Source organism: Lineus longissimus, chromosome 16 (assembly GCF_910592395.1).
Source record: "Lineus longissimus chromosome 16, tnLinLong1.2, whole genome shotgun sequence".
Lineage (NCBI taxonomy): Eukaryota > Metazoa > Nemertea > Pilidiophora > Heteronemertea > Lineidae > Lineus > Lineus longissimus.
The window spans coordinates 3,821,033-3,836,181 of NC_088323.1; the positions used below are offsets into that span (position 1 = coordinate 3,821,033).

Genomic DNA, 15,149 nt, shown 5'->3' on the forward strand with positions numbered 1-15,149 from the left:
CACGCGCCTGTAACTGCGGGGATCCAGGGAGGTAATTTTGCCTCTTCCCCAATACTCCCCAGATGCAATCAATCTTCTGATGAAGGATACTCTTTTCCCATGTTTATCGCCACGAGCTTGCAATTAATATCTCCATCATTTATCAGCGAGCGATTAACAAAAACTGTCTTAATTTATATCGAGCCATTGATGGGAAGGCACATGTCTTGTATGTCTCCCTGTAGAGACCATTGTCGCAACCAATCTGATGGCAGTAGCTGTCACGATGTCCTTGGACGGAATACTGGTAGCCAAAACGATTCACTCTCCTCCTCTTTTGACCTTGTCATAACCTATCTGATGACAGTCCACGATCACTGCTACAATGGGCCAGATCTGAACAGATGGTAGTTGCCAACCGGCTTCACTCGTCCTAGGCCTGTCTCAATTCTGATTTCACAATGATTTTTTATACTTGGGTTAATCCAAGATCTTTTTTGTTAGGGTAGCTAGGCCCCAGTGCCTATGGCATCGCACAACGACCAGGTTTTACCCGTATTCATCAGGAGCATGGCGAGATGACTTTAAGCTGTCTGAGGCAGTGGGCCCTGGTGTGCATGTCGTCTAGAGCAAAGCAAAATGTTAGATCAGTCCAAGGCAGTTGGCCCAGATAATTTTTGTGGAAGAGACAAGGCGTCGAATGTCTTCCAGAACATTGCGAGTTGCTAGCTTAGACCAAGTCATCACATTAGAAAACTGATATTACATGAAGAAGCAGGCCAACATTCCATTTTTCTACAAAAGCTTTGCGTGCTAAATGTATGAGTCGTGATAAATTCCAGGGGGGAGGGGTCATTTTGGAAAAAGAAAATAGGACAATCGTATGCTGTTGGCAAGATGAAATTATTATTTATTATATCGTTGATGACGTTACATTTATGGTAGACCTACATCAGCGGACCATCTCGGCAAGGAAGACACCCTAAAAACTTATTGGACCCCTTCTCCATCTGGGCTTCCTATTCCTACATACACTGTAGACATGCCGAATTATTACCATTAGGCTCCACGTGGTGGCACTAAAGTGGCCACTGCCAATATCATTTTTGTTTTTCCACAACAGAATTTGGTCGTAGCACAATCTACGGCTAGGAACGAGTTTTAGTGTTTTAACAACATAATATTGCTGAGGAGTTATCTGTTTCAATCATAAATTACACAAATTGGACTGTTTGTATGCACGGACAGATTTAATGCAATAACAATTTTCATGTTTGAAAATCAACAGCCAACTTCTGTTATATACCTTTGTATGTATAAGATCCGATAGGTGGCCAGTGTGCAACACCTATTCAGGCTATTGGCCAATTACCAGCAACTCTCTTTGATGTGCCAGAGAGCGGTTGAGTCATTTTAAAAGGATTTATATATTTTTATTGTAGGAAAGACATATTACTACACATCAACATGAAAAGACTGATTTCATCCAACTGAACTCATTCGGTAAAAAATATGACAATTTGTCTGTCTCTAATTGCGCCGCATCAGTTTGTGACGAGTCAACAGCTGTCTCTTGTGTATAGGTCTCCTTTGTTTGGCTGACTGTTTCAGTGTCCATGTCTGAATCATCACTTTCCTCAAGATCACTCTCACTAGAATCATCATCTTGGCCTTGCAGTATTGGTTTCCTGCAGATAGAAACGAGCATGTAAGACATGGGAGTATCAAGGATTTCAAGAGAGAGGATTGTGCATCAAGACACTGCACTCCTAAACTGACTCAAATGAAGGAGGATTAACGTTAGTTTGTAAAACAAAACTTACCTACTCCCTGACTTGCTTATCAACAGCGCTGTCACAAAGTCCTTACATAATGTGTTGATAGGTGGCAGCACATGTGCCGGTGTATGAAGAAGCTGAAGAATGGAAAAAATTAACAACTGTCCCAAAATATGCAAAAAACAGACAACGTCTTGCCATTTGAGGGTAACAGAAGTGACTGGGCTATTGTGAACAATAGAACTCTCGTATATTGTTGTACCCATGGACAATCTCACTCCCCTCGAATGGCAATGCTGGAAGAATAACCCCCGATTTACGAATGAATCAAATTTAGTGGCAGCGAACAACTTTTAATTACAAATGCTGCACATTTTGCCCTGACACTGGGCTGTTAATGTAACGAGTACCAATAGGTCATCATTCCAAATACTGCTGCAAATTTCTGCCAACTCCTAACTGCAACAAGTCTTTACCTGGTTGAGAATCACGGCACCTGGCTCGCCCTTCGTCCCCATTATAACGTTACTCTCTACTTCCTCCACACCAGTTTTCCGTTCACGAGACATGAGCAGGCTATACGGCGTCTGGGGCAAGTTCTGTTGCATAGGAACCACTTTGTCTGGCAATGCTAATGCTTCTTCTTCTTCAGTTATTAGAGACAATAACGACTAAAACAAAGGTATCTATTTTATCTTTCTGCACATAAAAAACAATTTGTTATAGAAACGCAAATAAGTAACCAAACAGAAACCATCGTTTCGGGAGATGGGCATTCTCCACAATGCTCTTAAATTTTTCACATAAAAGAGTTATGTACATAAGAGAATTGCGTTGAACAACTTGGCCCTGAAAGCACAAAAAATATTTGATTATATAGCACTTGGTGTGATCAAAACGCCAACCTGTTTCTTATCTAGGAAGTAGAGTTGTGTCTGCTGGTGCCAGGTGATGTCCGACTCGACAGGTTTCTCTCTTGGGAGGAAAACAGCATGAACGACTGGATGCTTGGATATGGCTTGCTGAGTGTAGTCTGGACTAGAATGTTGGGGTCTGAACACAAATACTGGAACATAAAGACGGGTTTTAGGATGCTTGCTTAAAACATGTCTAAAGATCATGAGAGAGTGCCAATGCCAAGTTCTGACACAGACACTTCATACCTTTTACGAAGTCACGGGATCCTCAAGTACTCATCCACAATATTGTAGAGGTTATAGACGTCAACAGTTTTAAAAACTAAGCAGCTGACAAAATGTCATTACTTACATGTCTTTTCCTTGGTAAATGCAGCCATGTAATCAGTTCCAGGATTACAAATCAGGACTGAGATGGAAAGAGGAATGCTCCAATACACTGTAAGAGAAGCAAAATGATGCCTATCAGCTGCTTCCACAAATTTACATTTTATGGACACTTTGTTTTTTGATTTGATAATGGAAAATGTTGTGCCCATGATGGCCTTTACAAATGGTTCAGGCGAACATTTAAAAAATTTGTCAGAATACTTCTCTAAGTGTTTAATAGAACCGCAAAAAATTCTTACCTGTGCAAGTCAAAATATTCCAAACAATCAAGTTAGTTTCAGTTGTTGCCACCAAGAGGTGCGAGGATTCCTCTTGACCGAATAAGACATGCTTGATTGCAGTCCCTGTCAAGCAATCCAATCTCGTTCGCAGGGCATTTGAATCTGGGTCCCAGAGGGTTAACGTCAATTTGAAAGAGACCGCAAGCAATGATCCATCTTTGGAGAAATCTGCGGCCCGGGCAGGATAGTCTCGATAGTAACCGACCGAATCACAGTTCCAGCAAACGGTTTTCCCTGGAAAAAAATTGTCCAGAATCATTTTGGGTTGTCAAGATGAAGAATAGGTTTTGTCAATTGTCAACGCTGATGGAAACCGATGTTCCAATAATGCAACACTCACTGTATATATCTGTGTCATCAACTAAGCACCACAATTTGAATTTCCTGTCATCACTTGTTGTAACGGCCATTGGTGCAGCATCTTCTAATGACTTTGGGCGAAGTTTCAGCGTGTTGATGGGCTGATTGTGTGGCAGATCAACATTTGTATTCAAAATGTAACTGAAAGAACGAGAGAGAAATGTTCACTCTACTGGTTAATACTTCATGAACCTGCACATTTTGAAATAGCTTCCCTGAAAAAAAACGTAAGATATTTCATAATCCACCAAAATAGAAATCATGAAAATGTTACGTTTTCAGAAAACTCGAAAAATTAAGAGGCAGAATATTTGGTGGCTTAGAGAATATACCAAAAAGTCATAATAAAGACTAGTATTACATATTCTTGGTTACACTGATCAATTAATTCTTACCCTTGAGATTTCTTGTCATACATCCAAAACTTCAGCCTCATTTCCATGGCGGTTTCTCCATCATCCCGTCGTTCAACAGTCACCAACCAGTCGCCTTCCTGATCAAAAGCGGCATGTTCAACTTCCGTCACGACAATAGGCTTATCGAGGTCTGGCGGAGAGATGTAGTTCTGGCCGACTATATCTAACTGGAAAGGACATAACAAAAAAAACATTGAATTGAGAGGAGGGTGCCAGCATTTACGAGAGAAACCATGATAGATATTATCAACGAGCTGACCGAGGCCAACCCATTTCACTCCACTCACCAGATCCTCATTTTCATGATTACTTGTATCTTATATCATTGCTCTCAGTAAGGATTTGATTTCTCGGAAAGACTGATAAAGAATGATAACACTACCAATGGGCAATGGAGCCACTTATATCTCACCATACCCCATAGTGTTAGTATATGCTTGCATTTAATAGATACAGTCATGATAATTTTCATTAATCTAGACAATTTGGAATACTTGATTACACGGCAACACTTACGTTATACAAATGCTTCTCCAAGTGCATCAGGTAGAACTGTAAATGTCCTGGTTTCCCGTTTAGTACTAACGCCTTGGTTCTTGGATCCACCAACAGTCCAGTTGGGATGGGATTTTTTGTGGGATGCCCGAGGTGACCCTTTGCAAGACCTTGGAAGTTCTGTTCGCGTTTTAAAGTGTGTGTCATAACTTGAATCACTGGAACAGAAAAACCAAATAATTTTCCTTCCAACGGTATATGTGACCCGTCACAGCAAAACCAGGCGCATGTCACTCTGAGCTTGGCAGGTTGAGACGGACTGTTTGTTCAATTCTCTATTGTCTGCCTTTTGTGAAATATGAGCACATCAATTTCTTCCATTATCTCCTGGTGTCATTTAGGCTCATCTTCTGTGCGACATGCGCCTGGTTTTGCTGTGACGGGTCACATATCAGGTTTGACTTATCACACGACAACAAGTCAATCGGCGGAACTTGAATGTGTTTTATTTGTTACCAAATGCCGGAGTAATGTATTCGATCGTTTCTGATTAGACAGGCTAAGTACAGCCGGTAATTGCACTCGGGCGCTAACGAGTATTGCCACCAGTGGCGTGCTGCCATTTTTCCAAGAGCTAAGCCTTGCTGCGGTGGCTTCTAAGCCAATGGAATAGAGGAACAACCATATAAACATTTGATTTTCGACACTAACCATTGTCTGTGTGCGAGGTCACATACATTGTGTTGTCATGGGAACACGTTACATGGTTTATTGGTGCACCCAGACGTGGCATGAAGTCCTTGTGCTGCATGTTGTTCTGCCATCGTACCAACACACATTCATGGCCACCGCTCAAAAGATAGGAACCTGAAACAAAGAGATAGGAAACTGTCCAATACCAAAAATATATAAGGCTCGCTCATATGTTTTTGCTAATACGCAATGTGGAACAGGAGACTGAGCGGAACAATGGCCAAAATACGCAATCAGAGGCTCCACAGCAAACCTCGCGAGGGCCACCAATTTCTTTAATGAAAATGGACTTGACTTACTCTTTTGCGTGCATTTTACAATTTCCCAATGATAAAGAACAGACAACTGATAGGATCATCTGCCCAAGTAACTGTCTACCAAGCCAAGAAGGTTGCATCGTTCTCTGCCCGACTGAGAGTGGGACCTGATGTTAGTGGCCTCCTTGACTCAGAAGAACCAGAAAGCTTGTTGGAGTAACGTTAATGCCCTATTATATCCAGAGTTATCAAGGTAAAATTTTTTGTAGTTGTCATGCACCTGGATAGTCGAATCTTCAAAGTTCTACAACTGACCTTCTTGTGTGAACCGGAGATCTGTGACGGGCAGGTAATGCCAGTGATGATACGTCGTCACCACATGTTTTAAATTGACGAAGTTCCACCATAGGCAGATTCGCCCACTGGTTAACCCTGTGGCGATGCAGTATTCACGCGGGTGGCAGGCAACACATGTGAATTTACCATAGAGCTTTGGGTCAGATGATGGTAATGTGTGTCTGAAAATTCACAAAAATATGTTGGGCCATTGAAGTCAGAAGACTATCTCGGCAAGAATATGGACAACACCAAACATAAGATGAAATGGCCAGGGGCCATTGTGCTCACCGTAAGTATTTTTAGTAGACAGTTACAGAAAGTGCTACAGTATGTAGGCCTCTCATAATTTATACATGCATCTGTGACCAGTTCAGAGCCGGCCCTGGCCAAGTGGTGAATCCGAGACTTGTGGTTCCAAGCTTGTAGAGTCCAGGTGAAAATGATAGTGAAGAAACGTGCCACTCCATGACAATGGTCACGGTGAATATATTTTTAACTTTGACCTCAGTGACCCTGACAGGTAGGTCAAATAACAAACCAGGGTGATATGTGATGTAGACACATCCACCTGACCATAACAATTTCATCACTCGTTACACTACAGCAATCGGAAAAAAACGATTTCCAAGATGGCCGCCTAATTAAATCTATGGCACCAAATAAATCAAAAAATGAAGAAAATGTAAGATAGAACTCAGAAAAGAAAAAAGGAAAAGATGAAAAATAAAAATATTTTTGGCTGTCCTTTACCGGGGTTTGAACTCACGACCTTTGGATTGCCACAATACGAGGAAAAACCCACAAAACATGCAATTTCGGCCATATTTGAATTCCGATCTGGCTGAAACTTGGCATACAAATAGTGGCTTCTTAGATGCATCATTACACAAAATTAAAACTCTTTACATTGAACAACGACAAAACGTACCAAGAACGGTAAAGTTTTCAACTTTGACCTCTGTGAACTTGAAAGGTGGGTCAAATCAAAAACCTGTAAGATATGTGATGTATCCTTGCTGGGAGTACCTACCATGAAACTTTTATCAAAAACAAATCAGTAATAAGCGAGAAATCACACTTTTTGAGTTTTGAGTTTGGGCCCCCTGGTGGCCAAGTCAATAATCAGACCGAACCAAAATTCAGTGTAAAAGGTCAACTGACCTAGAGGGTCATTTGTTCAAAGTTTCAAGTTCATAACTGTTGCGGTTGAGAAACGTGCCATAGTTACACTCAAACGGCAAATTTACGCCATTTGACCTCTGCGACCTTAAAAAGTAGGTCAAATCCGAAAAATCGTGCAACATCTTAGGTAACCTTGCTAGGGGTCCCTGCCATAAAAATTTCATCAAAAACAATTTGCTAATAAGCAGGCTATTGCACTTCTTACTTTTTCTGTTTTGGCCCCCTGGTGGCAAAGTCAAGAATCAGATCAGGCTGAAATTCAGCACCAGAGGTTATCTGATATAGGGGGTTATATGTACCAAGTTTCAAGCTCATAGCTTTGGTGGTTGAGAAACGTGCCATAGTTACACTCAAACGGCCAATTCACGCCATTTGACCTCTGCGACCTTGAAAAGTAGATCAAATTACAAACCCGTAAGATATATGATGTATCCTTGCTATGAGTACCTACCACAAAAGTTTTATCGAAAACAAGTCACTAATAAGCGAGATATCACACTTTTTAGATATCCACATTTGGCCCCCTGGTGGCCAAGTAGAGAATCAGATCGGACAGAAATTTAGTGTCACGGGTCATCTGACCTAGGGGGTCATGTGTACAAAGTTTTAAGTTCATAGGCCTAGCGGTTAAAAAACGTGCCACTGTTTTTGAACTAGGATACGACGGACGACGACGACGACGGACACTGCGGTATCGTATAGACTCCCCTACGGTGAGCCAAAAAGTGTGAGAGTTCGAACTCCTGTATGAACAATGTCGATGAAGACGAAAATAATGTTTTATGAAGTATATTTTACTAGATAGCCCTGGTCAAAATCCTAAAATGAGCCAGTATGATATGGGTGAAAATAAAAATATGTTTCAATTTGGAAGAAAAACTCTTTTCTTTTTTAAACTTACTTTTCATTTTGTTGAGTCTTGAATGAATAAATTTTCATTGTTTTAGGTAACAACGACACAATGTATTCATCGTCAGACCCTAATCCAATCATCTTCTCAGAACCAGTCACATGATCTACAATAGCTTTGGCACTAGAGGCTGTGTTCTGGTGATGGTGAAGGGTCAACTGGACCAATTGGTAACCTAGAGAAAAAAGATACGAGTACAGGTTCAGCAGGTTTGGGGGATCAGAGGTTATTAAGCGCCGGGCTCTTAAATAGAAGGTGTCGGTTTCAACTCTTGGAAGGATTATCGCTGTTGTCTTTGTGTCCTCGAGAAAGACACTAAACCCTATTTGCTACTCTTCTTCCACCTGAGTAAATGGGTACTTTAGCTGGAGAAATATAAATGCCAGTCTTGAGTGTTGATTAGCTGAATATACTGATTTGTTGTCATTGTCTTATTTACCTTGCTTAGGTGTTTGTTTAATTGCATAAATTTGTAACTCCTTCTTTCCTTGAATAATGTTTTGTCTAGGCACCAACATTCCATGGATGGGGAAATTAACTTTATGAACCTGAAAGAGAATAATTAGCATTTTTTACTTAAGGGGTTTAAAGTTTGCCATAGCCGACAAAACGGATTCTGTATCTCCGCCAAACAGAAGGAGAAATCCTCTTGATAAGGTTTTATTGTTCAAAATCAAAGCTAAGGTGGTAGCACGATTTAGAAATATTCCAATATTTGGGAAGATGATTTACGTCAAACATTCCAATCTTTACAATTTGTCAACTATCATAAAATGCATCTCATGCCATGCTATTGCTATTTTCAGACAAGAATATCCCAGCTGTCGAGTGTGGCATTCGTTTGTAGAATCCTCACCTTGACAGCGACTCCATCAGTGTAGTCCCACTCGATAACAGAGCCATCTAGTGAACACGTCAGGATCTTGAGAGGATTTCTTGGGTGGAGTTTGATGCTGGTGACAAGCTGCTTGTGCTTGGTAAGATTGTGGACACATTCTCCACTCGCCAGGCTGAATACTTTCACAGTGTCTCCGCAACAACAAAACAGATACCTGAAGATGGAAAGAATCAGATAGAATCAATGACAACCAGAATCTCCATCACACAGTCTATGTTCAATGCTGCGCTAGGCTGGGGAGGGGGGAGGGGGCATGCTGTGTGGGGCGGAGCCAGGTGATGGCTCACTGGGACACTGGCTGATGCTGATGATGGTCATTGGTCAAGTGTATGCGATGTGTGGTTTCAACATGGCACATGCTCGTTCAAAATACATCATGACATAACATAACCTACTTATGATATATGTAATTAGGTAGGATACACTTAATAGCACTGTCACAGTTAGCTGGTTAGTGTCCACAGTACACATGAACACTTACACTACATATCATGATATGCCACACCATAGGCCTACATGGTATACAGTATAATATATACAACTGCCCACTTGTGCCAAGTTGCAGGGAAAATGGTACATACAGAAGGCCTTCAGGCCCCATTCTAGCATTCTGTATGACTTCATGCTCTTCTAGTGGCAGACCATTTGCTTGAGCAACCTACTGACCATACATATCTCTGCCATACTAGAGGCGTGAAGTCCTGGACTGACCATATTTTGATACCGACTAGATATTATGATCTAATCGTTGATTGTAAAATTGTTTCTTTGGAGAGCGAAAAGAACCAATGTAAAACACCTAGCACTGCCAATAGCTACAATACAAACCTCTGTTGGCTCTTGCCAAATGGTGTGACAAGAGTGCATCTGATGCAAAATTGTAACTGAGAAGCTTGCTCAGTCTGAGCATCTTCCCCAGCTTGCTCAGTCAGAGCATGTTCCCCAGCTTGCTCAGTCAGAGCATGTTCCCCAGCTTGCTCAGTCAGAGCATCTTCCCCAGCTTTTCTCAAGTCTGGCTGTGCCCGTAAACCTAGTAATTTCCGGAAGCCAAAATGGTACTGATGCCCTAGACTAAGTGAGATAAGGCAAAAGAAATCCTTCTGGTGGCGGTTGTGGTTAGTCAATGGAAAACCGAGGCAACGAAAACGTTATGAATGTGTATTGGGAAGAATACCCTCAATTATACCCCTAGGTGGAATCAAGATGGAGTTCCCATTCAGAATGTTGAATGTTGGGTCTTGTTCAGTAGTACACCTTGTAAATGTAATGATTTAAAGAGCACGAGACACGTAAATGAGAGGATCTCCCATTGCCGTCGGTCTGTTTTTAGCCTTTCGTACAGTGCCGTGTGTCGAGATACCCTGGCCCTCTCTCCACGGAGGCAAAAATGCTCTTGTGGAAGACGGTGGGTGTCCCATCCCTCGTATTTGGTCTCGAATGCCAGGGTGTTATGAACAGCGATCTTAGGAGACTTGAGACCACTCAGGGAAACTTCATTAAAAGCCTTAATGGCATTGGGAAACGTTCTTGTCACCCCCAAGATTACTGAGATCTTGAAACGTAATACGGCGTCTCTATATGTGCTCAATACTGATCTACTCGCTATGTTTTTAACTACCGGTAAAAGGGTGAAGGGCATTACTGGACTGTGTCCTTGGTTTTAACCTCTCAGCCATGAACATTGCCCTGGCCTGGGTAGGAGGCTGCCCCGGGTGAAATTGGATGGTCGGCGCCATAGCGGAGTAGCGAACATGCTTTTCGGCCTGCTTCATCGCACCGACTATTGCACACCTGGATCCGACTCCCATTGAATGGCTTGCCAGCTGCAGAGTGCCAGAGATAATTTCTAGATTGTTTTTAGGCCTACTCATAATATGTTATTGTTATATGACTGACCTATTTTATGTATTTAAACTGTCTTGTACTGAATCTTCCCCAAATTTGGGGGTTAATAAATGTCTATATATACATATATCTGTCTGTCTATCTATATCACAGACTACAATAGGCCTAGGCTAATAGTTATAGTAGGCCCTGCTATAGTAATACACTGCGACTGCAAAGACAGTGTGACGAGTGGGCTATCCCTCACTTTATGCAATGAAAACCATGCTTACTTTCCATCTGGTGAGAACAATGGTTGATAAGTCACCAAACTAGCTCCTCCTCGAAGTACAGTTTTCATTTTGGACATGTTTGAAGCTACGTAACTGAAAAATCATGAAATATCAATTCCCCCCATGTGCTTTGTGCGATTTGTTATATCTTCAATGAACACATCGAGAGTTGTTGGTGGAACGGGGTACACAATTGTGACGTCATCGAAACTTTAAGACGCGGGAAATACGAATGTGCTTTTACTTTCAGATGATTTCTAGTTGGGTATTTAAGGGATTGTCTCCTGGGGGCAACAGTGTGGAGTTTGGTACAAGATTTTGTATCTTTCAAGGTTTTTACAGCACGGGACATAGTACTATTGTGACCTGGATGGAGTGGGGGTTGGAGGAAACTCCACAAAAGGCATTACAGGACTTGAAAGAATAATAGACACAAACAAATTAAGCAGGTGTGAATGGTGTTACTTTATTTCAAATTGTCAGCACTTGCTTCGATGTTGTTCGAGCACATGTTTTCTGATGTTAGAGGAGGATGCCAACATCGCACACGTTCTCAGACTTAAGATGAGATAGCACATATCCTCCATCAAGAACTGTGATAGAACGCAAACAAATTCAACTCGCTTTTGATATCATGAGGACATAGGGCAGGGTTATATCTGGATACTGAATTACGATTTCAACCTAGCTTGAAGTTAACAACAGTTCACATTCCTTAATAAAAGTTATTTGATAAATTATTCAAGAAGAAGATCTAAACTTTGTTGAAGGCTACAATGTCCACTGACTGAATAAGATCAGGAAAGTCATCTGGGATGTTTTCTAAGATGTCTGTGCCACACTCATCATCAATGAGTACACATGTAATAAGCATCTGTGAGACTCCAAAAGCGACTGGCTCAACTTTCGCTGAAAAACAAAAACAAAGCAAAGATTTATTCATAATAATTTTACTATCAATACTGATATAACATGGGTCCAATAATTGGCCTGGTCCAGTTGACCTAGGAAGGACAATAGGTAGTGACAGACTGGACCATCAAGTCAGCGTTCTGCATTGTTAACTGGGTCTTACCACTGGGGACATATATATTATTACAACCTTAAGACTATGCAATGAGAGGCAGGGTAGGGTTACAGCAAGCAAACAAAGTATTTGGTCTGGCCTTACTATGGCAGGCGTGAAATTAAGAAGATAAGGGAACTGTCAACTTACATGCGCCCCATAATAGTCCTTGGTGTTCAACTGATTTTACCAGCCTCTCAACCTCGCTGAAATCTGTTTCGTCATCCCAGCCTTTCACTGCCAAGATGATATTACTTTTACCAATTGGTGCATCTGGAAAGACAACAAAAATATCATCAAGACTCGGAATACAAAATATTGTTTTGTATCTTATTCACAACAGTCAGGCTCCTTCATTTAGTAAGAACTCACTATTTTCAGTTCTACCTACCCCACTGTACGTAAGCGTACACTAGAGCCAAGACTACCACCTGCATACATACACAAACCGATTATCAGTCGATACTGCGTGATGTATGTAGTCAATGGCATAGTTGATGTTGTCATGCTAAATGGTAATTTTATAAGAGAGCATTGTTGTTTTTCGGCTTACTTTTCTTTTTTGCTGCCTGGGCAGCAGTCTTTGCCTCTTGCTGTTCCTTCTTGTAAGCTTCCATTTCCTCCTCATCGTCTGAGTCGGAGCCAAAGAGATCATCATCGTCATCGCTCTCGGCGACCGGCTTAGCAGTTGAAGCACCAGATGGGCCGTACTGGTCAATAGCTTTCTTGGCTCCAGTGAAACTGAAGAAGAAAAGGACAATATGATAATAAATGGGAAAGGTATTCCAGTAGCGAGTGGTGACCAAATACATGTAGATCATCGGTGGATCAACTTTTTAACTCTTCGGTCCAGTCTGGCCCTCTTGTCAAGTTCATCTTACTGTTTCTAGTCAGGTCTAGCCCAGACAACTCATCAGGTCGACTAGTCAATCAAGGCACAGTGAAGCCATAGGAAAGCTTTAGTCTTGCCTCTGGGCCTGAGGGCCCCGCATTTGAACGAACGTTTGATTTGTAAGGCTAGATCACCAGACGGTATTTGCCTATTCCAGGTCAAGCTGTAAAGACACATCAATGTGTCAACTCCACACCTAAAACAAGAAATTCAAACTGTTTAAAACCACATTTTGTGCCTACCTTTTTGTTTCATTACCATATGATTTAATGTGGTTATACCATCGGAGAACATTGCATAATTCTTCCTTGGGTGCTCCACTGAGAGCGCTGAACACAACTGCGTCCGCCTGAGAGGGTTCGTACCTGAAAATACAACCAGTTTTCATTTCTAAAAGGAAGTACATGTATAGTTAAATGCAAATGGGCCAATTGATGCCAGGACTTTGACAGCACAGCAAAATCTACATAAAAAAGGGCTTAAAGTGGACCGATTGATTATTGGGTCGGTATGACAGTATTTACCATATGCTGTGCTGAATGTACCAGTATCCAACTTATAACATTGTTTCTTCTTTGCATTTGTGAGCAGGGTGGTTGGCCTATCGAATTACTGTCGTTTCGCTACATTGCCAGTTCGCTACAAGTCGTTTCGCTACATGTGGCGGTCGTTTCGCTACATGGTAGGTCGTTTCGCTACATGGGTGGAGTCGTTTCGCTACATGATGGGTATGGTCGTTTCGCTACATGGAGGACGTTTCGCTACATGGGTGGATACGAGCGATCCAATGCGAAGGCCTTGCAAAGGCCTCCAAATCTGCGTTGAAGTGCGTTTGAATGACCCCTGTCAATCAATAATAAGTACGTTTACACGGATAGACGATTGAGCGAGCCAACGCGAAGGCCTTGCAAAGGCCTCCAAATCTGCGTTGAAGTGCGGTTGAATGACCCCTGTCAATCAATAATAAGTACGTAATTGAGCGAGCCAACGCGAATGGATGTCTATGACTGAGGTTACTGGTCCATTCAAGTGCGAACAAACTCTCAACAACTGTTCTGTCGTTATCTCCCCGTCGCTGTAATCGTCCCATGCCTTAAAGATACGTCTTTGAAGCGCAACGTACTTCTTTCGCTGTATTCTGCGCAACTTGCCCTCAGAAACCAGCCGTACCTGAAGATGCGCAATTTGCGCTTCTGAATTCAAGAGGTTGATCAACTGGCCCGTCTGTTTATCGCGTTATGCTACCCCTCGACGTCATTGTTCGTCTGTATGGGTGACATGTACACGCTCCAAGAAGTTTCATTCCAGTTCGGATTATCGAACCACGTATTCTCGATGTACGTCACCCCTTGCACGCCATCAAACCGTATAAGTTTTTTTACCAGCAAACTGTGCTATAATAAATTTGTAGTCACCACCGGGAATTATAGTAGGGTAAAATAGAGTAAAAATAATGACTACATCCATGTAGCGAAACGACTCCACCCATGTAGCGAAACGTCCTCCATGTAGCGAAACGACCATACCCATCATGTAGCGAAACGACTCCACCCATGTAGCGAAACGACCTACCATGTAGCGAAAAGACCGCCACATGTATAGGTACCGGCGAATCCGAAACGACTTGTAGCAAACTGGCAATGTAGCAAAACAGCCTGATAACGGCCTATCCATACCATCAGGTCAGGAGGGACAGTGAATTTGAGATCTACTGTGTTTACCCAGTAAGATATGGGCAGTAGGCATTTCAGAAACCCTGGGAAAAAAGCTAGATATGCAGTACCAATGCATTACAGCGAGGTACTTCCTGCCTACTCATACTGCGCATTCACTGTCCCTCCTGACCTGATCAACTCATACTTCGTATTCACTGTTCCTCTTGACCTGATGATCAAACATGACGTGTTCATCACCGAAGTTTCTAAATCTAAACTATATTCTAAGCTAAATTTGCATACCCTTCGATGTAACTTCTTTCGAGGAGAAATTCATTCAAGGCCTTGAGACCAGAATCACTTTTTAAGTCACCAAAACCCATCTTTTCTGACAAAAATCGGACAACGTGTTCAACGACGAAAATGGCCGGCGTAAAGGATAGAATGCGCATGTGTAGTCAAGT

The 15,149-nt window shown here is 42.0% G+C and overlaps 2 protein-coding genes across 2 annotated transcripts; both read right to left on the reverse strand.

Annotated features, from left to right (window-relative positions):
* Positions 1 to 863: 863 nt before the first annotated feature.
* LOC135500678 (WD repeat-containing protein 75-like) lies at positions 864 to 11,209 on the reverse strand. Its single transcript, XM_064792284.1, has 15 exons — positions 11,073 to 11,209; positions 8,914 to 9,109; positions 8,497 to 8,605; positions 8,049 to 8,232; positions 5,942 to 6,144; positions 5,328 to 5,483; positions 4,638 to 4,834; positions 4,101 to 4,288; positions 3,686 to 3,846; positions 3,304 to 3,579; positions 3,027 to 3,113; positions 2,663 to 2,823; positions 2,234 to 2,428; positions 1,803 to 1,894; positions 864 to 1,667 (listed from the first exon to the last, which is right to left on the reverse strand). Exons 1-15 carry the CDS (start codon positions 11,147 to 11,149, stop codon positions 1,442 to 1,444), a joined length of 2,508 nt encoding a protein of 835 aa, XP_064648354.1. The 5' UTR covers positions 11,150 to 11,209; the 3' UTR covers positions 864 to 1,441.
* A 309-nt stretch (positions 11,210 to 11,518) lies between these two features.
* Positions 11,519 to 15,142, reverse strand: LOC135500378 (elongation factor 1-beta-like). Its single transcript, XM_064791816.1, has 5 exons — positions 14,989 to 15,142; positions 13,273 to 13,395; positions 12,692 to 12,879; positions 12,289 to 12,411; positions 11,519 to 11,981 (listed from the first exon to the last, which is right to left on the reverse strand). Exons 1-5 carry the CDS (start codon positions 15,135 to 15,137, stop codon positions 11,827 to 11,829), a joined length of 738 nt encoding a protein of 245 aa, XP_064647886.1. The 5' UTR covers positions 15,138 to 15,142; the 3' UTR covers positions 11,519 to 11,826.
* Between the last annotated feature and the right edge of the window lie 7 nt (positions 15,143 to 15,149).